We start from the raw sequence: 25,321 nt of genomic DNA on the forward strand, positions 1-25,321 counted from the left end.
GCGAAGTGTGTTGAAAGAATAATCCATGGTGGGAAGAATTAAAGATCTACGTGGAGATAAGGGTGTAAGAGGAAGAAAAACAATGGCTGGAGGGACTTCCCTTTTGGGTGGTGACTGAAGGTGGTGGGGCTGGAGGTATGTACAGTGAGGTTAGCTGGCCTGGAAGTTCTGAATGTTCCTCTGAAGCAGAATCTCCTCCAGCTTTAGGCTGGATCTGGATGGTTCTGGTGACCTGGGGTTTAGTCACCAACTAAGGTTGTGACTTAGATTCCAAATTGAATCATGTCAGGAAGTTCTGTTACTGCTTAAAAGCTCCTTCTTTAGGTGGGTTGAGGGGAAAAGTAAAAAGCCGGGATGAAATAAACAGGTATAAAATAGTGTTAAATTTTATGAATGAGGTCTCTTATACTCTATTTGTACAGAACAAGTCCCAGAATTTGAAACATCTTTCTATAATACTTAGCTCAATGTTCATACTAACTACTTGCTAATACATTTCTGAATTAATTTGTATTTTGGATTAAGACTTACACAAGTTAGTCAGATATATAAGATATTACAAGATATTTCAATAGTGTAATTGCCATAATGAGTCTTTCAATAAGTAAACATATTTTTTCATTATTTTTTCAATAAGTCAACGTAAGTAGGGTTTATATTTTAAATTTTTATTTACTTAAAATGTCCCAAAGTGGGTCTATGCATAAATAAAAATTGATGTATCTCAAATTTCGTTTACTAATAACATGGCATCATTTTCATCTGTGAAAATTCAAATCATACTAATAATCTAAAATAGGTAAAAAAATTAGGAAGGTAATAAAAATCTATGACAAGTAGTTAACTCAAGTGGAAAGCTTTCCAGTGTTTTAGTAGAAGTTGGGTTCTTAGTCTGTTTTATGAACGTATGAATTTATGAACATATGTAACATTTTTAGATATTTTAAAGCAATCTCAGACTTAAATCTAATAAATTAAAATAAATGATGTATTCTCCTTAAAATATGCATGATTGTCCCCATAAGAGGAAAACATCGGCAAGTATCAGTTAGTGTCACACAAAGATACTCTGATACAATGAATAAATTCTCCCGGAATGTTTAAAAACACCTGGGTGGGACAGGTGCTGCTCTCTGGCTTTGGGCCTTTTACAAAAGTCAATTATCTGTTAAGTCATCTGCATTCATTTCCCAGGTTAACCAGGAAACCGTGATTGCCTGAGGGATGACTTGCGTCATACACACCAGGAAGTTTGAACTGTAGCCAAACATACAATTAAGATGTTCCAGGATAGCTATTATTCTGGGTTCAGGCAAATTCCACTGGCACAAGTATTCTATAGGAGGAATTCACTAAATAGTCTGTGTTTCAGCTCACAGAGTTAATATTTCTGTAGTTCATGTTTTCATTTACAGAGTTTTCATCAAACAGCTTGTGTTTTAGTTTATAATATTTCTTAGTGTTGTGATCTTAAAGACAAGGTGCAGATAAAGGAAAGTTACTGTTAATGCTTTACAACTATTGTTATCATGAAATTTGAGCAAGAAAGTAAACAATTTTATCTATATATTTACAAAAATTGCTTATATTTATCTAGGTCCAATTCCCATCAAGTTTAGGCTATAAATAACAATATGCTTACATTGTTGCTTCAGTAACTCAATTAGCATAATGTTTTACTAAGAAAATCTTTAATTTCCATCCTGGAAAACCACATGAAAAATAATACAATCACAGTAAAGTTAAAAATGAAACATTTATAACAGGCTGTGGCAATAAAGAGTGTCTCTAATGTAACACTTCATCCGCCTGAGTTAAGAAGTTCTTCTTGGAGGGTGGATCCACTAAAGAGGCATCTGGCCAAGTCTCATGGAAGTATTTGTTGGAGCCTCTTCGCGGATTTTCTGTGGGGACGACTCTGATTAGAATTCTTTGCCAATTGAGATGCTGTTAAGATTTGGGATTGTGCTTCTTAATTACGAAAACTTTCAATCAGATTGATTCTGTCGTGCCGGTTTAAAACTACTCAGGTAACTAAAACAAAAAGAATTATATCCTCCTGAAAGAAGTGAAACTTTAAAATTTGTTAAATATTTATGGAAGGAAAATAAATATGCAGGTTTTTTTCAATTATAGGTAACTCCAATGCATTTGACTATAACTTTTATAACTATATAAAATTAGATAATAACTGGAATAAAACCATGGAAGAGTAAAGGATAAGATGATGGTGGACTGAAATAAGGGTTGCTTTTGACTGCCATGTGCATTCCATAACTGCTGATACTCTGCTTCCTGTGCTTCACCTATTGGAAGGATTCATGAGTCAAGGCCAGTCGTCACACTTTTCCCCCAGTTCCCTGGGCATTGTCACTGGTTAAGAGACAGACAACTGAACCAAGCTAGACCGGTGCATTCAGATGTACGGAGCTTCAGGTAATGTGAATCTTCCCCCTTCAGCTACAGGACTAGTTAGATAACAAGTTGGGGCCATATTGAGAAGACTTGTGTGCACCTGGGGAGGACAGAAATCAGCAAAGATGTGCCAGAATGAGAACAGAATGAAGAATCTGGAAGCCTGGAAGTCCAACCCCCAATCCTTAAGGCCTGGTTTATCACAGCTCTCTCTTGAGTTCTGTCAGTTCCCTCCAAAGCTTTCCCAGCTACAGAAGGCAAGGAGGTGGAGCTAGAACGTGAAGAACAGATGTGGGAGAATTCTTACACATCTTCATATGTGTGAGCAATGTAATCAATGAAATAATGCAAGAATGTTGTCTAAAACAAAGATTCTCCTGAGGTATGCATTACTAGCCACTTAATCATATTAAAATATTGATCATTGATTCAATACAATCACACAATTATTGGGCTGGTGGGGCATCCCTTTGGCCACTGCCACATCATTGCAGACCCTCATGGAAGACGCTCAGTAAGGAGCGAGGTAACATCTGTTTACACTCTCTTAGTATAAACACAGTCTCACAAGGCAGGATATTTTAGTGCTTTCAGATATGTCATAAATTTCTTCCCTATGTTGAGCTGGAACATGTTGATTTGTAACTTGATGCTAGCTCTATTCCTGGAGTACATAGAACTAACCTGTTTCTTCTGGCACACAAAAACTTTGAAATATTTGGAAATAGTTCTCATATTGTTCTCATGTTGTCTGTTCTTCAAAATAAACATCCCCACTTGTTTTAAATATTTAAGTACACAGACCCTAGAACTGAATTTAAGCTATCTCATTTGGGTAAAATCTGCCATAGACAATAGAATTATTCATTTCCAATTCCTAGCTCCAGTGATGCTGAAAAATATGCAACTTCAAGCATGTAAGAACTTTATTAAATTAACAAAAAAATACTAGTTACATTTTCTGATTATATAGTTGATATAGATGCCTTGGAAAAAATTTAGAAAATCAATAAAAAAAATCCAGAAAAAACTTAAAATGGACAATGCTAGCTAAATAAATGTGACTTAGACACCTTAAAGTTATAAAAGGGGAACACTCAAAAATTCTAATGCAGAGTGATAACATAGCACAGTCCTCTACCACCTCCAAAATGTCTATTACAGCCACAGACTTATGACCGAAACCTCCACTGTAAGTTTGACTATCTAGATTTTCTTCTTCACTTCCTTTTTTTTTTTTTTTTTGGCCTTTATAAATATTCTACTGTGTATAGGATTCTAGATTTTTTTTAAGAATACTGGATTTCAGATATGCAATGTACCAAATAAATCAGATTTGACACTTGAATTAGTTATCTGTAACAAATTACTCCAACATTTCGCCAGCTTGAAGTAACAAACATTTATTGTCCCACATAGTTTCTGTGGGTTAGGATCGGGAACCACTTATCTGGGTCGTTCTGGCTCAGTTCTCTCAGGAGGCTGCATTCATGCTGCATGAGCTAGTACTACAATCTTATCTCAGACTTTAACTGTGGCTGGAGTTTCCAAGCTCACTCACGTGGTTCTTAGCAGACCTCAGTTTTTGATGGCTGTTGGCCCAAAGAGGCTTCATTTTTCTGTTGGTTGGGCTGCTCCGTAGCTGCTCACAGAATACCAGCTTGTTTTCCCCAGAGGCCAAGATGGCAGGCACAAGATTTTATAATCAAATCTATGAAGTGACAGGCCATCACTTCTGTCACCATTGGTCATGCACACCAAGTCTAGGACCGTGTGGGAGAGGACTGCAGGAGCCTGTGAAGACCAGATGGCAGAGATCATGGGGGCCATCTTGAATGCTGGCTACCCCAAGACTGCATAAAACAATAATGTTTTTAACTATGCCAGGAGACCAGAAATTCATTTAAACTTTTTATCTTCCTATGGAAGTTAGTTATTAATAAATATTATGTCTTCTGTGATTTGAAAGATAGCAGCATCCTCCTCTATACAAAATTGTGTCCTTGTACACATAATCTGAAAACTGACTAATATCTTCAAAATAAAATGCATGAAAATACCATTATATTTCACCAAAAGAGACATCTACTTTTACTTATTAACTACTTTTGTAATATTTTTATGGTGATAATGCTCTAGAAAAAGATTTTATTTCTGGAATTTGACAATACGTAAAAGCCAGCAATGCCAAGGCTGAATCCTCAAATGTAAATTTGTTGCTGAAATTGGATTTTATTAAACTTAGCCTATATTAGAAATTTATTCCAATATAAATGTATATTTATTGAGTGCCTGTGTTATGCCAGGCACTTCCTCTGTTAGGCACCTCACAATGGGCCATCATTTCTTTTCATCTCCACCATGCACAGTAGAAGCCAAGCTAGTGACCATGAGGATGTGGCCATAGGTGCCCTGTGCTGCATCACCCAGAGGCCAGAGAGGACTCAGACTTACTGATGCTAAACCACAGGCAGCACTTTCGTCCTCATACCCAATTCATTATGATTTACAGTATATAACCTTAGATTTGATCAGTCTTAGGTATAAAAAATGAATATTATTCATATCCTTAATTCCATTTAAAATAATTTTTTAAAATTTATTTTTATTTTATTTTATTTTTTTTAGAGACAGAGGCTTACTCTGTCACCCAGGCTGTAGTGCAGTGGCAGGATCATAGCTCACTGCAGCCTTGGACTCCTCCTGATTCAGCCTCCTGCGTAGCTGGGACTATAGGTGTGTGCCACCATACCGGCTAATTTGTTAATTTTTTGTAGAGATGGAGTCTCACTATGTTGTCCAGGCTGGTCTCAAATTTCTGGCCTCAAGTGATCCAACCACCTTGGCCTCTCAAAATGCACACATGAGCCACTCCACCTGGCCTGAAATAATTTTGTCTGTTTGTGGTACTAGGTGTGTTATTTCATTGGTTGCTTTTATATTTGATAAAATTTTACTTAATTACCTGTAATATGATACTTCCTGGTGGCACAGAAGTAAGTGTTATTATACAACTTATGTCCCTTAGATCTCTACAATCTGGTAGGAAAGAAGGAAGCAAACAGCCACATGTGGTCAGTACTATGTATAGTAATCACTGACTATGTGCCACGGAATGTTCTAGGCACTGGGAATGGTGTTGAACAGGTATGCATGACTACCTATATTTATCTATCTATATATCTATTGATCTATCTAGCTATCTATCTAATCCCCTGTCATCTATTTCCCATTTATTCATCTATCCATTCATGTATTCGTCTATGCTTCTGTCTCCTTTCTATGTATCATGTGATTTATCTACCTTGTGATAGGAGAGATATTATTTACAACCCAAACTGATTTTTACAGAGACCGAAGAGAGAACATAGAAACAATCTTTTAAAATACAAACTGAAGCCTAGAAATGAAAAGTAGAGTCTATGTTTCTTTGTATAACAAAATCCATGAGAAATGAGATATCCTAGGAATTGAAAATCCCACAGCTCACATGAGAAGCAGAGTGGAGTTGAACATAGAAGAGTAGAGGAGGCAAAGAAAAGTGGCTGATGAGAAATTTCTGCTGCTCAAGTGACTGAAGAGCTTCTACAATCAGGCATACCTAATATTCCACTTTCAGGGTTGGTTTTTGTTTGCCTTTTTGTTACCTAAGCTCTCCTTATCAAACCTCTGGTAGAATCTGCTACATGTAGATTTCATGATGAGAGATTGGGATGGAAGTGAGGGATTAAGGAAAATGAGTGGTAACCTACATCTGAGTTAATAGGAAATAGACGCAAGAGAATCAGCCACAAGAGATGAGGTGTAAGACCCAGAGTTAAGGTGACTAATAAAAAAAAATTTCCAAATATGAAAACACCTTTTGGAGAGTGATGAGTTTTCCAAAACACAAACAGAAAAAAACTAGGAATTTTGTTTTAATTATATTTAATTCTCACCAGACAAATTAATTTCAGCTAATATTTAAGTTCCATATTTTATTAATGGTTGCTCCTCTAGTTGAATGATTATGCCTTCCTGGAATGTATGATACTGCATGCCTTTGTATGTATGAGTAATGAGTATCAATGATGAGTTGAAAGGGTTGATAGAATAAAGGCAAGGATTTTCTTTGTCCAGTAGGTTCTAATGGCTCTTACTCAATATAAACATAGACTCATACCTTCCAAACACACAATTACAACTCTGTGGTAGGCAAGGCTGAACCAAACCAGTCAAGATTCAAGGATCCAGTCCTGTTCAGGCATAATCCAGGGATAATTGCTGCAGGGATAATTCCCTTCCCAAAGTCCTGCACGTTTATACCACTCCCCTAAATTAGACTCCTGTTGTAAACTGTAGTAACTCCAGCAGAAGTGATGCAATTGCAGTCTTTATAGGATGACACCTGCAAACATCCATTTCAAGTTGCTCTGCTATCTGCCATAAGCAGTTTTGGAAGACATTCGAAAGTGTAGTTTTACACTGAAGTGGTGTTTAAAATACAATAGCAAATCTGCCAAAAGCAAGAAGAAGCAATAATAAGGCTGGTTCAAAGGAACTTCCTGAAATTCAGAGAGGATCATTAGACTAATTGAGTGGATATTAGACTAATGCCTTTAACAACACCTGCAAGACCTACTCTGTTTGCTTACAGATAATTACAAAGTGAGGGAGAACACAGACTTATCCATCCTATTGCCTTTGCTAAGTCTTCCTCAAATTATAAGATATGTATAAGATTACTCTGGTGTGTGTCTAAGACACAGGATTCTGGGCCACATCCCAGATGACTTTATTGAATAAATCTGGATGGGATGCAGAGACATGCATTTGCAAAAAGTATTCCAGGTGTTTCTTACACAGTTGATATGGGGAACCAATAGCAGTCAGTGAAATTTAAGAAATTTACAGGGTAAACATATTCCATCTTTCCCCCAAACACTTCCTCTTTTGGCCCACGGATGCTTAAATTTTCTTGTTTTTTTTTTATTTTTTTGAAACTTCTTTAAGATCAGGTAGATCCTATCAACCCTTAACCAGAGAAGCAGCAGCATCTAGTAATTTCCAGATGTGAGATATAAATGTCTTAGAGGTTGTGGAGAGTGTGTTCTCTGAAAATAAGAAGGCTGACTTTGTTAACAACTGGCATTTAAATCCCTGAAACCATAATGCCTCACATAACAGAAGAAAAGGATTCCCTTTTCTCCACACCATTGCCAACACTTTTTATTTTTTGTCTTTTTGTAAAAGTCATTCAAACAGATGCAAGGTGTATCTCATATTGGTTTTGATTTGCATTTTTCTGATGAGTGGTAATGTTGAGCATCTTTTCATGTGCCTGTTGGTTATTTCTATATATCTTCTTTGGGAAAATGTCTATTCAGGCCCTTTGTCTATTTTTAATTATATATATATATGTATATGTATATGTATACATGTGTAGGTATTTGCTATTGAGTTGGATATAACCCCTTATCAGGCATATAGTTTGCAAATATTTTTTCCCATACCATAGGTTGCCTTTTCATTTAATTGTTTTCTTTGCTGTGCAGAAGCTTTTTGGTTTGATGTAGTTTAAGAGGTTTTGTTTTAAATGTCTCGTGACATCTAACCCAGTTCCTTGAATAGTCTGTGCTCACTAAGTACTTGTTAATATACTGATGGCTATGAGGAGCTTACTAATCAATGAGTCAGACAGGGTACACTTTCAAATATTTACATGTTGGAGATAAGAAAATGTTATATGAGCATAAAATCATAAAGTCGATTACCGCTAGAGAAAGATTTCTAAGAATAGCTGTGACAATAGAACTATTATGAAAATTCCTTGACAGATCATTAAACAAAAATCTGTACATCCTGGTATTCAAAATCCTCCATGTTCTGAACACTTAACTTTTCCAAACATATCTCAAATTGCTTCCTGTTGTGCATACTTGAGTTCTGATTCACATTTCCCTGGATATACCTTGAGGATTTCCATATTTATAACTCTACTTGTGCCATCTTTTCAAAGCTTCTTTCACTTGTTTTCATTCCTGGGAATCCCATTCTTTCTCAAGGTCTGTTTCAATGTCCACACCAGAAGTATTACTTGCTCACACTCCTAATCCAAGCTCTCTCTCTCCTCTGCACTTCCAAAGCACTTTGATCTCCTAATGGCAGTTATCAGAGTTTACATTGTATTGCTTTGCTTCTTTGAATTATTGTGATTATATATATATATTTTTTTTTCAATGACTTCTCTGTGGTGCAGGAGACCTTACTGTTCTCATTTGTACACAAGCAAGAAACATTTATTACATAAATTATTACAATAATAAAATGAATGATTTCAATTTTCATCTAAATTATTTATGGATTTGAAAAGTTTGTTTAAGTTTTTTAATGTCCTTGTTGAGGATGCTCTTACCCATAAACTAAAAATGTCCACACCTGCCTTGCAGGATCAGTACAAAGATGAAGTGAGAACATTTATGCAAAGAACTCACATACCCTTAAAAATGTCAAAGACATTCCTATAGATATAAAGAAATAGGGACGGTAGAAAACAAAAAATTTAAGTTGACATTGGTATATGAATACTAATATTAAGGGATGACTGAAGTAAATAAAGTCAACTGAGACTTTTTTGAAAAAGTTACAAACATCACTTATTTGCTCATGATTCCATGGGGTAGCAGTTTGGCCTGGGATCAGCTAGGATGTCTCCTCTGCTCCGTATGGCTTGACAAAGCTCACTCATATGTCAGGGACCTCAGGTGGAATTGCTAGAATGGCTGGGATGACTTAGGAGGCTGTACCTCTCTCTCTCTCTCTCTCTCCCCCCCCCCCAGGCTGTTATCCTCCACTGGATGACAAATTATATATTCATCTAATATCTCTTTAGATGCCTCCTGCCACGGTCTCTACCTTCCCAGTAGAGTGTGGGCTGATAACATGATGGGTGCATTCCAAGAGAGCAGGATTCCATTACACTCTGCTGGTTAGAGCAAGTCATGAAGCCAGTGCTGATTCCAGGGCTGGAGAAGCAGACCCTATGTCCTGATGGAAGGAACTGCAAACAATTGGCAACCATCTGCATTCTACAACAATAGAGGAGAAGGTATGGAGAAGGCATGGCTTAGCAAAGCAATGAAGCAACTTAGAGTGTGCTCCAGATTTAGAGTGCACGTGTGCAATTAATGGAACATGGGACAGGTTGAACATGCTTGTGTGTGTGTAAAGCAGTAATGTATAGTTGTAAAGAGAGAGAGCTGAGGGAAAGAAAAGTAAAGAAGATAAGGGATAATTGAAAGTGGATCATAAAGCCCATGAGCTCTAATAAAGGAAGTGAAATGATAACAGCCATGGTTGGAGATGAGAATCCATGCTTTTCTATGCAGGAAGTATGGAAGGGAGGGATTCACAAGGTGAGAAGAGGGCAAGGGCTCTATCTCAGCAAGCCAGGCAAGTGGCCATTGGGTTAAAGTTAGTGGGTGTAAATAAGGGAGAAAAAGGGTGTTCAGTGATGTTTTAGAGCACAATGAGCAAGATAGGGAAGGTAGAGACCATGGCAGGAGGCATCTAAAGAGATATTAGAGGAATATATAATTTGTCATCCAAATTTGGATTTTTGAGAGTTAAAGAGGGTGATATTAATTATTACTCCAGCAAAACAGGAGTTAAACCAGAATGCACAGTCAACCATGTCATAGAGGACTAAATGAATTGTGACACTCAGGAAGGTAAAGGAAAATTGGTAAAACCTGAAGCTTAGAAAAACCTAATTAATATTATTTTTGCTAAAGTTTAAGGCCAAAAGGGCATACAAGTGAAATGCTCTATGGAGAAAGAAAGCAAAAGAACTACAAAGAGCTTAACCTTGGACTGTTGGGAGATAATAATAGTAATTATACATTACATTTACATAATGCTTTATAAGTAAAATACTTTTACAGGCACTGCCTCATTTTATCCTCACAGTAGCCCTTCCAGGTAGAGAAGGTGGTTATTATCATACTTATTTGAAGAGGAAGTGTGCTACACAGAAGAGAGCAGCAAGCTCTCTCAAGATGCCTTGATATGGGAGGGAGGAACAGTGATCTTGGAAAGGTTTTGTAACCTCTTTTAATGTTAGTTGTTTTTGATCTGTAAAAATAATAATGAGAATTAAATAGTCTCTATATGTACAGTTTATTTATATAGAATTTAATGTATGCATACATATAATGTCCACTTAGAAGCATATAGTACATATTGAAAATGTTTATTCCCTTTCCACACTTTGTAAATGAGAAAACTGAAGCTCAATTTGGTTGAAAAAGCCACATAATGAACTCAAATCTCCTAGTCCAGGGCTCTTTCTACTAAGCCATTTGCCCTTTATTGGCAGTAGAAACAACAAGAATGAGTGAGTTTTCAAAGGAAGTAAGTACATATGTGATCTAGGGAAGGAAGACAAAAACAATTGTGTCTTTAAAACCCTAAGGGAGAGAGTTGTCAATAATAATTTAAGAAAAAATATTAAGAAAGGCTTAAAAAACAGTGGCGAGATTATTGAAACAAATTTTGACAATCTCGATGAGTCCAACTTTTTTAGAATAGTAAAAACAGAGGACATTTCAGGGGGTCCAAAATGCAATATAAGTAGAAGCCCAAAGCTGAAGGGAGACAGGTCTGAGTTCAAGTTGAGGATGGTGGATCAGATGAGAGGAGTCATAGTAATAGTTGATGCCAGAGAAGGTGAATGAAAAGTTGAAGGGCAGGTCTGTTGTGAGGTAGGCGGATTTCAGTCTGGATAATCACTGACGGGTGTCGTGAGGTCCCGTGTCAGACCAGATGGAGGTGAAGAAGAGTTAGGCAGAGGGGCGACCACTCTCGGCCTCAATTTCCTCCACGATCATTTTCAGTCTCGTAATTCTCTAATTCTGACCAAGCCATCAGCTCTAGGTAGGAGAGGAGGGAGAAGGGCTTTATAAGTAGCAGTGATGTCTACAAGTGCTTCTAAGAATATTCATCACCAGTGAAATATCACTGCTCTAAGAATCATTTTCCTCCTGGAGAACTGAATATTCCTTTCTTTCCCTTTGTACCCATTGAAATTCTCCCTTCTGGCACCATAGTCTCTCCTGCCCCCACGTTTTTTGTTTGTTTGCACTGTTTTCTGCCTGTACCTTCTCTTTGTTAGCAGCTGTTTTTTATACTTTTAATTCTCCTTTATCTTGTCCTGTCGATTTGTTTTCTCAGAATCTATTTGACAAATTTATTTCTCCCAAATCTGTATCCACATTCAACCTTGTTATTCAGAGCATATGGAGGTATTAATGTCCTGATGAAAGCACTCTTTGTCCCTCGGGCAGACCAGCCGTGGTAGGATGTCTAATACATCTTTATTGTAATAAAAGTTTTAGTTACGTTGCTATAGTCACGTCCATTCCATAATTTGTTTTTTACTAAATATTTTATTAGGTATTTCTCACCAGCAAATTCTGAGCTGTATTAATTGCAGTCTGAATTCAGACTATACCTCTTGCCCATCTGAAAGGTTTTTGTATCATGTTTTATCTGCAACAGTTCCTAAATGGGTAGTTTTTTCCATTAAATAAATATTTTCTAAGAAATAATCCTGTTACAAGAATATTAAAAACACAAAAACTTTTTAAACCCACTTGGGAATCAAAGTCCTGATTTCTCTTATAATGAGAATTAAATAGTCTCTATATGTACAGTTTATTTATATAGAATTTAATTTATGCATACATATAATGTCCACTTAGAAGCATATAGTACATGTTGAAAATGTTTATTCCCTTTCCACACTTTGTAGATGAGAAAACTGAAGCTCAGTTTGGTTGAAAGAGCCACATAATGAATTCAAATCTCCTAGTCCAGGGCTCTTTCTACTAAGCCATTTGCCCTTTAGTGGTAGTAGAAACAACAGGAATGAGTGAGTTTTCAAAGGAAGTAGATAAATGCTTCATATTATGGTTTGCTTAATACTTTTTCCATTCATTAATTCATTTTCTCAGCAGCCAATTGCCATCTCCTATGTGTGGTGTTTTGGCATGCAATTATTAAATATTTCTAAAAACTGACCTGAACTTTTGTTTCATGGAATATAAACTTAATCTTACTCTATGAGGGTACGTAATTTTCCCAGGACTGTATCTAAGTTCTGTGGGTTCATGTAAAGCCAAGTCATTGATCTGATACTTAAAACCTTCAGTTATTCACCTTGGATTCTGCTGAGACATCCCCATTTTGGAATGATTTTCAGTTGAATCTGTCAGATGCAACCAGGAAAACCAAAATCATTCTAAATATTAAAAGTAGTGGACTTTAATAGAAGGAATTGCTCACATAGGTTATGGGGAGAGTTGTGAAACCAGAGAGAGGAAGGACCATGGAGACTCCTGTACACTAACAGCAGAAAGTTGCTACTTCCCTGACTATGGGGGAACAAAAAAAGGCAGTATTGCTGGACCCAGGGATGAGGTTCACTTGGCAGAAGACAGAAGTTAGGCCTAAGCTGGTCCGTTTTGGCAGAGCTGGGGGTGAGGGGAAGAAACAGTCACTTCTGCCCTTCAATTTTTCAATAGTGCCTCCTATTGGCTGAACCTAACAGGCAGTAGTGAACACAGGAGCCTGGAAAAGAGGCTCCTTTGTCGTGTATTTGACTCCTGGAGCAATACACCACTCCTCCATACGAGAAATCGCTTTAAATAATGTGTCAGGTCAGCACATTTTTATTATTTATACTTTAATAAACGTTTTTATAGACATTACTCTGAAGAAATTCCAGTGAGCTCATAACAGGTTAGGGTCACTCAAGCTAGCTATTGTTTGTGCCTCCCATTTCTGTAGCACAGAAATTGTGAAGACATAGAAATAGACCTTGAGTTACCTTAATTCTGTCATTTTATCATGACTGGGGGTTTTCATTTGTGCTAAAATTTAAAAACAGTAAACCAGAGTGGCTGGAGAGTGATTGTTTGAAAGTCATGCCTTGCTGAATCTGAATCTGAGGAAAAAACCCTCATTTACTTTTGCAACAAATACATGAAGCCAAGTCCACATGCATCAGGGCTCACTGTAGCATAGATAATGTCTATCTGGTCTATCTGTCTATTCATCTGCAGCATCGATAACCTATCTATCCATCATCTATCTATCCATCTGTGACATAGGTAACATCTATCTATCCATCATCTATTTATCACTTATGTATCAATGCATCACTTGTCTTTGTATCATCCGTCTATCACCTATCTACCATCTATCAATCATCTGTCTATCCATCTACCTGTCGATCTATCATATATATATATATATATATATATATATATATATATATATATATATATATATATATATAGGTTCTCCTGCCATACCACAGACTGGATGATTAAACAACAGAAACTTGTTCTCTCACAGTTCTGAAGGCTCCAAGTTTGATATCAAGGTATTGGCAGGATTGGTTCCTTCTGAGGGCTGTAAGGGAACAATATGGTCCAGGACTCTCTCCCTGGCTTGTAGATGACTATCTTCTCCCTACGTCTCTTCACATTGTCTTCCCTCTATACCTGTGTCCAAATTTTTTCTTTTTATAGTAACACCTGTCATATCAAATTAGGCCTACCCTAATGACCCAATATTTAGCTGGTTTTATTACTGTTTTTCAATTCTTTACAGATAGAATAAAGAATTATCTGTACCTGGGGAGAAGCACTCTTACCACCAGCTTTTGGCACACACTGCCCACCCCGTGTGCGTCAACCTCTATAAAACACAGATTAGAAAGCAAAAAGGCAAAGAACACATCTGAGAGCAAACACGCCAGGCCATGGATGGGCCACCTCTGTGTCTATGTGTGGTACTGCTGTGTTCTCACTTAGTCCCAGTGACTAGACTGTTTGGAGCCTGGAGATGTCCTGTGCCCCTCTTGGATGGGTAGGTAATATTCTCCTGCTCCCATGGTGTTCGAGCTGTGGAAAACTTGGCAAGATTATCTTATAGGCTGTCAGACTGAATACATCACAAAGATGTCTCTTATCCCCCAGCATCATGAGGTCATAGGGAAAACTCTGTCTGCATCCTCAGCTCCACCTGAGTCAGGGCGCAGATCCTTTCTGCACCTGGAGTCTCAAACCCATCTGAGAGTCCGTCATGTCCGTGTGCCCCGGTCTTCAGGCAGTGGATAAGGGAGTGGCCACCAGGCCCCTCCCACAGGCACACTGATATCTAGATCCTCTAAACTCTGCTTCTTCTTATTTTACCTTCACCCAAGGAAACCATTTTATAATCTTACGTATGAAGAAAACATGGTTCTCACCGAATCATGTTCTTCTTTGCCCACAATCTCGGCAGAATTTATGGTTTTCAGACTCAAAGGTAAAGAACTGTCTTTACATCTCTGAATCCCACATTTCATGTCTCCACTGGGAGTGGAGGGGATCCATATTAGCTAAAACCTCAAGCTATTATATGACATGTATGTTGTTTCTTAATCATTTCTCATGTGACTGACTTTGGCCAAGTCATATAACCTTGTAAGTTTCAGTTCTTGTACTTGGCATGTGTTGATAATGATATCTATTCTGTCTATAGTACATGGTAGTTGTGAAGAGCAACAAAGCCCAACAAAATGCTTTTATATATATCAAGATGTTTTGCAAATTAAAATGATTATTAGTGTGCATTTAATTAAATTTATAAATTGCAAAACTGTTAACTCTTTTAAAACATCTTCAACCATGTGTGGCTGGATAATATTATGTGCTGTTAATTTATTTTTTTCCCTCCTTGTATAATACTCTTCCCCTTTCCTTGGTCTTCATTCCAGGTGGTCAGTCGTGCACGTCCTGAGTATATAGCAAACCAAAGGTAAGTAGCCTAGAAGAGTTTCAGCCTAACATTTTTGCTTATGAAAACCTCTAAGAAATTGAAGAGGGTTTTTTTTGTTGTTTGTTTGTTTGTTTGTTTTACAATGGAAAAGGAGAAAGAGGGTTTTGGATGTAACATTAAATATATATGTTATGGGGGAAGCAGCCATTTCCTTCACCACTGCTTGTGGATAGCTGGTAACCAGGTCAGCAGGCCAGGTTCCTGGCCACGACACTAAGAAAAGGCAGCATAGATCATCTCAGCACCAGCTTTATTGGTATTTTCCAAAGTCCCCCCCAAAATTTCAATATGTAACCAGGATTTAAATCCACTGATTCAAGCATCCCAAAACAAGAGTCTAAAAAAAAAAACAAGTGGCCAAGCAGAGCAGAATTGACAGAGCTGAGAAGCCTAAAAGACTACGTGGGCAGGTGCAATAGACATCTTCTCAGCTACCTGCAGACTGATGATTGTGGACTGATCCCTTGAAACCACCACCGAACACTGCTTATCTCTGCACAAGCCCCCAGGAACCGTGTAATATATGGGGAAGCACCTGAAAATTTGAATTTAAGTTAAATTTTCGAAAGTAAAGTTACATTTCTTGCACATCTGGGTTTGTAGTAGGAGATGTACGTTTGTAATCCATCTTGAAATTCATTGAAAATTAATAAAATTTATTTTTGGTGCAATTGGAAAAATATTGCAGCAGAGGGGAGGAGACAGAAATAGTTTTTCCCAAACTACACCATGATTAATGAAAGAGTAAACAACAGAATTCCTAGTTCTTAAAATTTTGGCCCATATTCAATAACTAGTATTATCTTATGATTCCACCAAGGTATTACACCTTTTTACTCTTTGATCCTCTGGCCGACAGAATAACAAGCATCCTCATTTGGAAGAAGGAACCCATCTTACAGGGTTGATTACTTCTAGGTGAGCCAAAAGGTAAGACAAATGATTCTATGACAACCTTTAAGCATATATCTTGCTTGTCTTGATGGCTTACTTAAATGACTATATAAGACAAATGACTCGTCTCCAACACACCCAATATTAGGCTTTTCTGAATTAAGTGTGATAAAGGAAACAATCTTAGGAAAAATCCATGTCAATCACTGTTGTTCTTATTTTTATTGCTAATATTTGAAGATATTTACACTATGAGGTACTTATCATTTAAATATTACTAATATTTTAAATATGGTTTTATATTACCAAGGGTTCGACTTACTGAAGTCTTGCTGGTGGTTTGTGGAATGGGATGAAGGTTTGACATCAACATGTAGCCTTGAGTTATCACTGATTTAATGTTTCAGATTTACTACATGATCATTTGAGGACAGAAATTCATTCTCAAATTGACCATACAGTTAAATATATCAACATCAGTGTAATAAGTAAGTATTGTATTTTATTTTTTTGTTATAATAAAGATGAACATGCAATAAACATTTGGTGAACAAATTTAAGCTTTTCATTACAATTATAGGCCATAAATTAAATGTTTTTATTACAAAATAAGCACAATATTTGGAGTTAGAACTGAATATATAAACATTGATTGATTCACAAGATATTAGAGCTATTCAGCAACAACCCATAGCAGTGATTTTGCCTCATAAACACTCTCTACCCACTCCCACCCCATCCACCCACCACACTTTTAACTCTGATATTGGTGTGTACACATGGGAAGTGGAGAATTGAGAAAATAATGCATATAATTCAAGCAAAACAAAATACCTTCACCATACTTGTTTGTTAGAGAATTTCGAAAGAACGTAATTTATTTTAGCCTGAGTAATTGCCTGAATCATTACCTTAATTCTGCATTTTGTTTCGCACGTTAAGACCTGTGCAATGACTAAGGAATAAAACAAGGAACTGAAACCATTCCTTCAACACCCAAACCTCAATTCTCTAAGTGGGACTGTATGTCCTCTTGATAGGAATTGAGTATTTATAGCCTTCTATTGATATGTCCTAGCAAGATAGGTATTTCTATTTGCTTGTAGGTACAAATCATAAGATACAACAGCATATTATTTTTCATTTATAAATTATGTTCCTTTAGATATATACTTCTAAGTAAGTTTAACTGTATAAAATAGAGACCTTAAGATCCATCTTCTTAAATGTTCTAAGAGAAATCAGAGCCCTCTTTTCCCTAAAAGTGTTCAATTTTTAGTATGAGTTTCCTAAAGGAATAACATTTTCTTGAATGGCCATTTTCATATTTTGATAAATTCAACTAAAAATCATTATTTGATGTCTACAATTTTCCAGTAAAATCCCTAAAAATAAAGTCACCATTTAGTTATTACTATATAGTATGAGAAATAATTTGGAGGAAATATAACAGGTTACCTTTTAGAAAATGCTTATGCATTATTGCTATGGATTACCAATTGCATTTTTAGATCTTATCAGATAATATATAATGGTAAAAAAAAAAAAAACAAACAGTAGTCCAACATTGTACATCTGCTAATGACTGCAGGCATACTTGATCTTGACTATGCAAACTGGAATGGGGACTGAATCTGATGATAGTACATGCATTTAATACACATGAGGTCAGAAAGTCCAAGTAAGTCACTTCCATTATTACCATAGGCGACAAATTGAAATTTTCATCTCAATTTAGATCTAGCTATAAAGCAAGTTTTCCTGCCTAATGTACTTACAGTTTCTGGCAGGACTTTATAAAACACAGTGACTGTAATCCATCATGGGAGCTGAAAGCAGGTATTAGACATAGCTGGTGGAGGTCTTACTAAGCATCGTCACGTTCCTTCGCTTATCTGTGTGTGGCACACGGTATCCAGGGGCTGGATATCTGTGGCTTTGCTTCTTTCTGTTGCAGCAGCAGAACCCACACAGCAGACCCCCTCCGATGAAGAGGACAGCAACACTTGCCCAGCCGAGGAAAAGCGCTGCTCCCAGCTCTCTCTTCTGACCTACGTGGATGGCTGGGTCGTAGAAATCCCTGATGATGATGTTGGCTGTCCAGCACACTGGAATCAGAATGAAGATGCCCGTCAGGATGAAGAGGACTCCTGAAGTCCCCAGAAGGTATGCTTTGACCCTCTTGTTAGAGCCCGTGCACTGGACCTGCTTCATGCCAGAGATGCCAATAAGGAGTGCAATCAAGGAGAGAGCAACGGCCACACACATGAGTGCCCGGGCTGCTTCCAGGGCAGGTGGGAGCGCCAACAAGGAACTATAGAACTTGCACTGCAACCTGACCTTGGCTTGCCGGATGCAGTTCATCCAGAGCCCTTCCCAGAGCCTTTCAAAGACAATAATGTTGCTGCCAACAAAAGCTGATACTCTCCACTGAGGTAGAAGGGTTGTGGCAAGAGTCCCCACCATGCCAAGGAACCCAAGAACCAACCCAGCAATTTGCAGGGGATAAAATGCCATGGCCTTTACTTTGAAGGCTGGTCCAATCTGGAATGGTAGAAGATGCTCAAGCTGCAGAACGTGGAGGGGTCATTGAGTCTAGAGCAGTCTCTGATGATGTTCTCTCCAGCTGCTGCCCATAACATTTTAGTCCAAAGCAGCAGCAGTGACTGAACTTGGCCTGACTAGAAGTACCTGTTGTAAATGAGTGTGTGTTGTACATACATATTCATTTCTGTACGGATTATTTACTAGTCATATATAATTGTTTCCCAGCCAATAAGAGAGTAGCCAGAGGTGTGTCAAGAAATACTGCATTCAACTTCAGTATTTCTCATATTATTATTGTCTTAGCAATGCTGTAATTAAGTGTCAAAGCTTCCATTGTGAATTGCTAATTACAGAGCTGAAAACTTCCTTCTAAAAGTCACCCTGATATAAAAGTATAAATATATGTGTTAAAGCACAGCTAAAGACAATGCCAAAAGCTTGCCAGTTTATTGGGGAGTAATTGAATAACATTTAGGACTTTGATTATTACTTTCTTCTAGTGTAAGCCACCTTTCCCTAATATGGCTAATTGGCTATGGATTTAATAGAAATTTCTGACAGAGAGAAATGTTTAGCCATTAGTTTCAAGACTTCTGCTAAAATTACTGATACTTAGGAAGATCCCAAAGCAAAATATTCAGATTTCATAGTTTATTCTAAAGATCCAGAAAGAAAAAAAAAATTAGAGAAACATTCCTTATAATTAATTTAAATTAGCTGGTAGCTATTCTATTAATTAGAATAGAATTCTATTGATTAAATTATTAAATATAATTCTATTAATTCTATTCTGTTAAGTAATACCACTCTCTGCTGAAATAGTGTTTAGTATGTAAACTTTCATTAGATGTTTTTTCAATGGCAGCTTGAAATATATTACATTTTTCAAAGCCAAAAATGTATTTTTCATTTTTATGGAACTATATAAAAATAGCTCTTTGAATTAGCTATGCAATTACTTAAAATTCAGATACTAGAAAAGTTTTAGAGCTGAAGGTTACCTTCAAGGTAATCAGGCTTAAGACCCCTATTTGCCAGATGTGGACAGGGAGATCCACAGAGTGCTTGGCTCAGGCAAGCTACGAGGTAACGACCCAGGAACGCATCCAGGTTTCTACATCCCTGTGCTTCCCTCCTCTGTCTAGTCTGATTCAAAAACAGGAGGGAGGGGTGCTTTTCAAATCTTTTCATATAAATGCAACTAAACTGAAATTTAACACTATGCATCCCATAGGTTTTCAAATGGCTGTCAAAGCAAGCAAGATTCAACTGAGATTGTTTCAAATTGCAAGAATCAAGTTGTCATCCTTGACTGCTACTTCCCTGCCACTGCCTAGAGTTGGGATGGTGGTGGGGGAGGTTCGTGTGGGAAGTGTAGACTTTTTGCCTTTTTCTTTTATATACCACTGTAAGAAATCCATTTTAAGGATGAAACTACTTCAAAGCAAGCACACCAACCATACTGCAAGTGAGAGACATTGCAGCTTGCAAAAGGTCTTCCATTTCAGTCAATCACAGGCCACAGAGTTAATGGGTGGTCCAATACCATCCAGATTTAAAGAACCCATTACTTAAATTAAGAAATATAAAAATCTTCGCGTTTTTCAAAATGAATGGTCTGAGAAATCCCTCTCTAAGGAATGTGCATCGTTGAGGAACAGATGACTTCTGTATAGTTCAGTTTCCTAACAGCAGCTCCAGAGGAAGGGTTTTCCCTGCCCTTTGTTTTGGGGTTACGGAGACATAGGCTTAAGTTATGACAGCATTTGCCAGCATTATTCTGCCTTGTTACTTCCAGCTCATCTTCCTCGTTCTAGTTCCTCTTCCTCATTCTATCTAATTTTTATTCTTTGTTTCGTCCTGGAAGTTTCCAACTTGTTCATTTCCAATTGTTTGATTTTCACCATCTGAAGCATCTGATCTGTATTACAAGTAAACACAAGTGAGAGCATATGTTTACTTAAAATGTGGAGACAGGTACATCCTGAATCTCCGAATAATCTTGAGAAACATAAATAATGTAGGAGCTCTTGGTTTTTTTGCCTCTCACAGCCAAAGCCAATTGTCAGAACCATCTTTACTTTCTCTCCATTACATTTAGGGGGAAATACTGCTGTCTTCTCCAAGTCATTCTCCGTTCATGGGGGCAGCCCACATTCAATGACTCATCAAACAGGAGTAGAGGTATAATATCAGAATGAAAAAATTAAAGGACACTCAAAGCATCCTCCTATTGCCTTCTTGCTTCTTTTAGGAATGTCACACCTGAAAATGTTCAGACATTCTCCTGACTTATTGTATGATTATTTTGAAAGATAATGTCCTGTCTTCCTCAGTGGCCAGTTCAAATTTTAACAAGTACAAATGAGTCAAAAAAGTTTTAACTGGATTCCCACTATATTGATTTGAAGGTGTATATATGTATATGTACAAACACACACACACACATACACACACACAAACTGCTGTTATTGCTTACTCTATCATTGGCTTTCATAATCTGTTCCCTCTACCTAAAGTACTTTCTCAATCTCCCTTAGCTATGCCAACATAAGCACATTGCCCATTTTATAATTATTCATTCTCCATTGGATTTTCATCCAAATTTAGTCACAAGAGAAACTTTTCCTGAGTTCTCAGATTACATCAGCTTCAACACCATCCCCATCCCTGCCATTATTTTAGTGGTTCATAGTACTAAGCATTTTTCTCCATAGAATTTTTTCACAAGTTTTATGGAAATATATGTTTTCATTTGTATTTATTTATTTCCCATCTGGAATGTAGATGTTTACCATTAGATTCTCAGTGCAGAGCATAGATACCATGATTCATAGTAGGGACCCAAGAAATACTGTTTTAATAATAAATTAATACAATCCCCTAATTTAAGGTTCAGTATTTAATTATATCTTCCTAAATTATAAATTTGCACTTTGAGTGCTTTTCTACAGAGTTAAAGGCTGGATTTATATAATAGAAAATCATCTCATTTGTTTTAAAAAAAAAAGTTTTCTGTTCCAGAAATGCATTCGGGAGTAATCTAAAAACCATCCAAATTAGGTTTAATGCCACTAGTCAATCAAATTTATTCTATTATCTTGTATTGCTACCTCAAATTTCAACTATTTTAAGGCTACTTACATACCAGAATTGCAAATGCACTTTCCTGAGAAACTAATAAGAGAAATAGACTCCACTCCAGGTAGAGCAAATTTGTTTTAAATGTATATTTTTGCTTCAGCACACAAAGTTGAATATATTCTATAGAAATCTTAGAATTTATCTCCCTCCTTGCCTTCTCCTTCTCTCTTTTCTTTCTTTCTTTTCTTTTTTTTTAATATCACAAATGGCTGCTGAAATAATTGAAGAAGACATTTTAAAAAAAGACAGCCTGTGATTCATGAAAAGAAAATGAGGATTTAGTGGACAGGGTAAAACAAAAGTAGACAATAGAAGATAAAAATGGCATGAGTTTTGTCACAAAATATGTGTCATATTTGCTAAATGCTAGCGATGAATTTGCCTCTAAGGATTTGAGCAACAATACAGAGTGTCCATGCGATGAAAACAAACCCCTTTTTGAAGAGTTACACTACTCTTCCTGCTTCTGACACTGGAAAGAAAACTCATTCATTGTAGCATACAATGAGTAACATTTTTACAGTAAATATAGTTGACACATTTGTCCAGTTGTTTCTTATTTTACAGGAGCCTAAATAATGTGGTCCAGGTGTTCATGTCTTAAACTTTTAGATCAGTGTGTGTGGGGGGGGCTCTGCTATCAGTATTTTTGTTTTTATTATATTTTGGTATAGTTACATCAGTGTTTTAAAAGCTGTCTGTGACATTAACATGCAGACTGTGGTCAGAAGTACAGCTTTGAGTTTCCATTCCAGGGGATCTCAGTTTGGGTTTTTATTTAGAATTATATAGGGGGACTTATTACCATATCAAGTTCCACATCAAACTAATTAAATCGAAATGGTTTGAGATAGGAAAAGGCATCAGTATTTTTTAAGCGTCTTAAGTGATTCTAGTGTGCAGCTGGGGTTCAGAGCCACTGACCCACAGTGAATGGATGGATTGTGTATCCTCAAGGCAGTTTTATATTAATATTATTTCTCCTAGTAGAGCTTTTGAGACGTAAGAGTAACTTTGATGTTAAGCCCCTTGACAAGAACCTAGAGTGTAAATATTTTACATTGATGGTTAAATTCAGCCTTATGTAAGTAGGTGGTGAGAAGCTTTAAAATAAAAATGATGAATTCATTGCTTTTATCTATCTGCAATTACACAATGTTATTTTTAAAAAGCAGAGAAGGGCAGGATATTTATTAATTATAATTGAAAATGCCTCAACTGGGGCATTAGCACAGTGCTTCCCAACAATGAATTATGTTCAAATACCTCTGAAAAACAAGTCTTTCCAGAAACATACTTATAATATTACTTCAACTATTTTCAGACATAAAACATGGTATAACTTTTATGTTCATGGCTCTTACAAAAACTATAAAACCAAAATAATTAATAAATTAAATGCTGATGAAATTACAACATTTGATAAAATTTAAATTATCAGTGTTACTTTGATTTGGTAGATAATCTTGAATTTTGTAAATTAAATTCTGGATCATAGATTTACTAGAAGAAAAATGTACTTTCATAATTTGTCCTCCACTTGTCTTTTTTTATTTATTCGATTTCGAGTGTGGTACACCATTATTTGAAGCATCCATTTATCACTGTCATTTTTTTTTTCTTTTTAACAATGAAATTGTTATTAATCTGATTCAATATTCTGATGAGCCAAAACAGTTGAGAGCATGCCCCAAAGTAAAATACAAGCAAATTAAAAAATACAGTTCTTTACTGCATAATCACTTCTATACTTACTACTACTGAGCGATACAAGGATCAGATCTGCTTTTTACATTTGATCCAAATATAAAAAAAATTCAGCAAATTCTTTCTTTCATTTTATATTGCCTTATCTCTACATATTGTAAAGATACACTATCCCATAAGTCAGTTTTGTGGCTGTGAACCCGACACATGTACAGTGTGACATGATTACAGTTGATCTTTTTATTATATGATTTAAGAAACTAATGATTAATTTTGAATATCTTTGAGAACTCTCACTGCAAAGAAAACACATATTGTATAAGCAATAAAAGTAATTTAACCAGTAATCACATTATGCAGACTAAATATTCTTATTTTTAAAATTTGGACAAGCCAACCTGAAAGAAGTCAGATGTACATCAAGTACATTAAATGTTTTAACATTTTCACTTTAGGTAATGACTTGGGTGAATGTGATCATTAACACAACTCCCATCCAGGACATGAAGTAATACACAGTAGGCAAGTATACATGCCATCCAGAGTATCCGGAATAACTAAACACCTTCAAAGAGCAGATGTCTCTCTACATATCTTGGGGACTCCCAGGTTCCTAAGGACGTCAGTTTAAAGGATATCAAGGTACCTTTCTAACCCTCTGTTCCTGCTTCTGTGTAAATGGATTGAATGACCTAATTAACATAAGTTGGTGAACTTGGTGCATATAATAAATGCAATTTCCATATACTAATTTTATATTAAAATTTATCAAATTTGTTCATTTAGTAATTTTAATGAGTTTTTAAAGATTCCCTAATCAGTGAATTTTATTATATTTTAAATAGATTATTTTTTCAAACAGTTTTAGATTTACACAAAAATAAAAGACAGTGCAGAGAGATCTCAGATAGCCCACACTCAGTTTTTCCTATTACTAACATTGTACATTGTTAGGGGATGTTTTTCAAATTAATAAACCAACATTGATACATTATTAATAACTAAAGTTCATCATTTATTCAGATTTTCTTAGTTTTTATCTGATGTCTTTTTTCTCTTGCAGGATCCCATTTAAGATGCCACATTACCGTTGTCGTGTCTCCGTAGGCTCCTCTTGTCTGTGACAGTTTCTCAGACTTTCCTTGTTTTTGATGACCTTGACAGATGAGGAGTACTGCTCAACTATTTTGTAGAATGCCCTTCTATTAGAATTTGTGTGATGTTTTTCTCATAATTAGACTGAAATTATGAGAGAAAGAAGACCACAGAGGTAATGTACCATTTTCATCACACCGTATTAAGGGTACACACTGTCAACATGATTCATGACTGTTGGTGTTGACCTTGTTCATCTGGCTGAAGTAGGGTTCGTTTGACTTCTCTCTCACTTTCCATATTGTACTCTTTAGAAAGAAATCACTGTATCCAGCACACACCTAAGGAGTGGAGTATTTACACAAACTAGAGTTCTTCTACATATGTCTCTTTCCTCTCGGATTCATTAATTTACTCAATCATATAATCACATCAGAATGGACTGATGACATTTATTTTACTCTTTGAGATGTAATCCCAAATTACTTTATTTGCTTCATTGCTCAAATTGTTCCAGCTTTGGCCGTTGGAAGTTTTTTCAGTGTCTCTCCTGTGCCCCTTTAAGTTAGCATGTCCTGACTTTCTGGCACTACATGATGCTCCATGTTCATCTTGTATATTTTCTGCCCCAGTTTTATAATCAGCCATTTCT

The 25,321-nt window shown here is 36.4% G+C and overlaps 1 protein-coding gene across 1 annotated transcript; it reads right to left on the minus strand.

Annotated features, from left to right (window-relative positions):
• Positions 1 to 17,626: 17,626 nt before the first annotated feature.
• Positions 17,627 to 18,879, minus strand: CLDN17 (claudin 17). The gene has a single exon (XM_045557910.1). It carries the CDS (start codon positions 18,691 to 18,693, stop codon positions 18,019 to 18,021), a length of 675 nt encoding a protein of 224 aa, XP_045413866.1. The 5' UTR covers positions 18,694 to 18,879; the 3' UTR covers positions 17,627 to 18,018.
• Between the last annotated feature and the right edge of the window lie 6,442 nt (positions 18,880 to 25,321).

This window comes from Lemur catta, chromosome 1 (assembly GCF_020740605.2).
Source record: "Lemur catta isolate mLemCat1 chromosome 1, mLemCat1.pri, whole genome shotgun sequence".
Taxonomy (NCBI): domain Eukaryota; kingdom Metazoa; phylum Chordata; class Mammalia; order Primates; family Lemuridae; genus Lemur; species Lemur catta.

Excerpts from the sequence above, each read along its gene's own strand:
- CLDN17 (XM_045557910.1), bottom strand. The coding sequence starts at position 18,693 with ATGGCATTTTATCCCCTGCAAATTGCTGGGTTGGTTCTTGGGTTCCTT.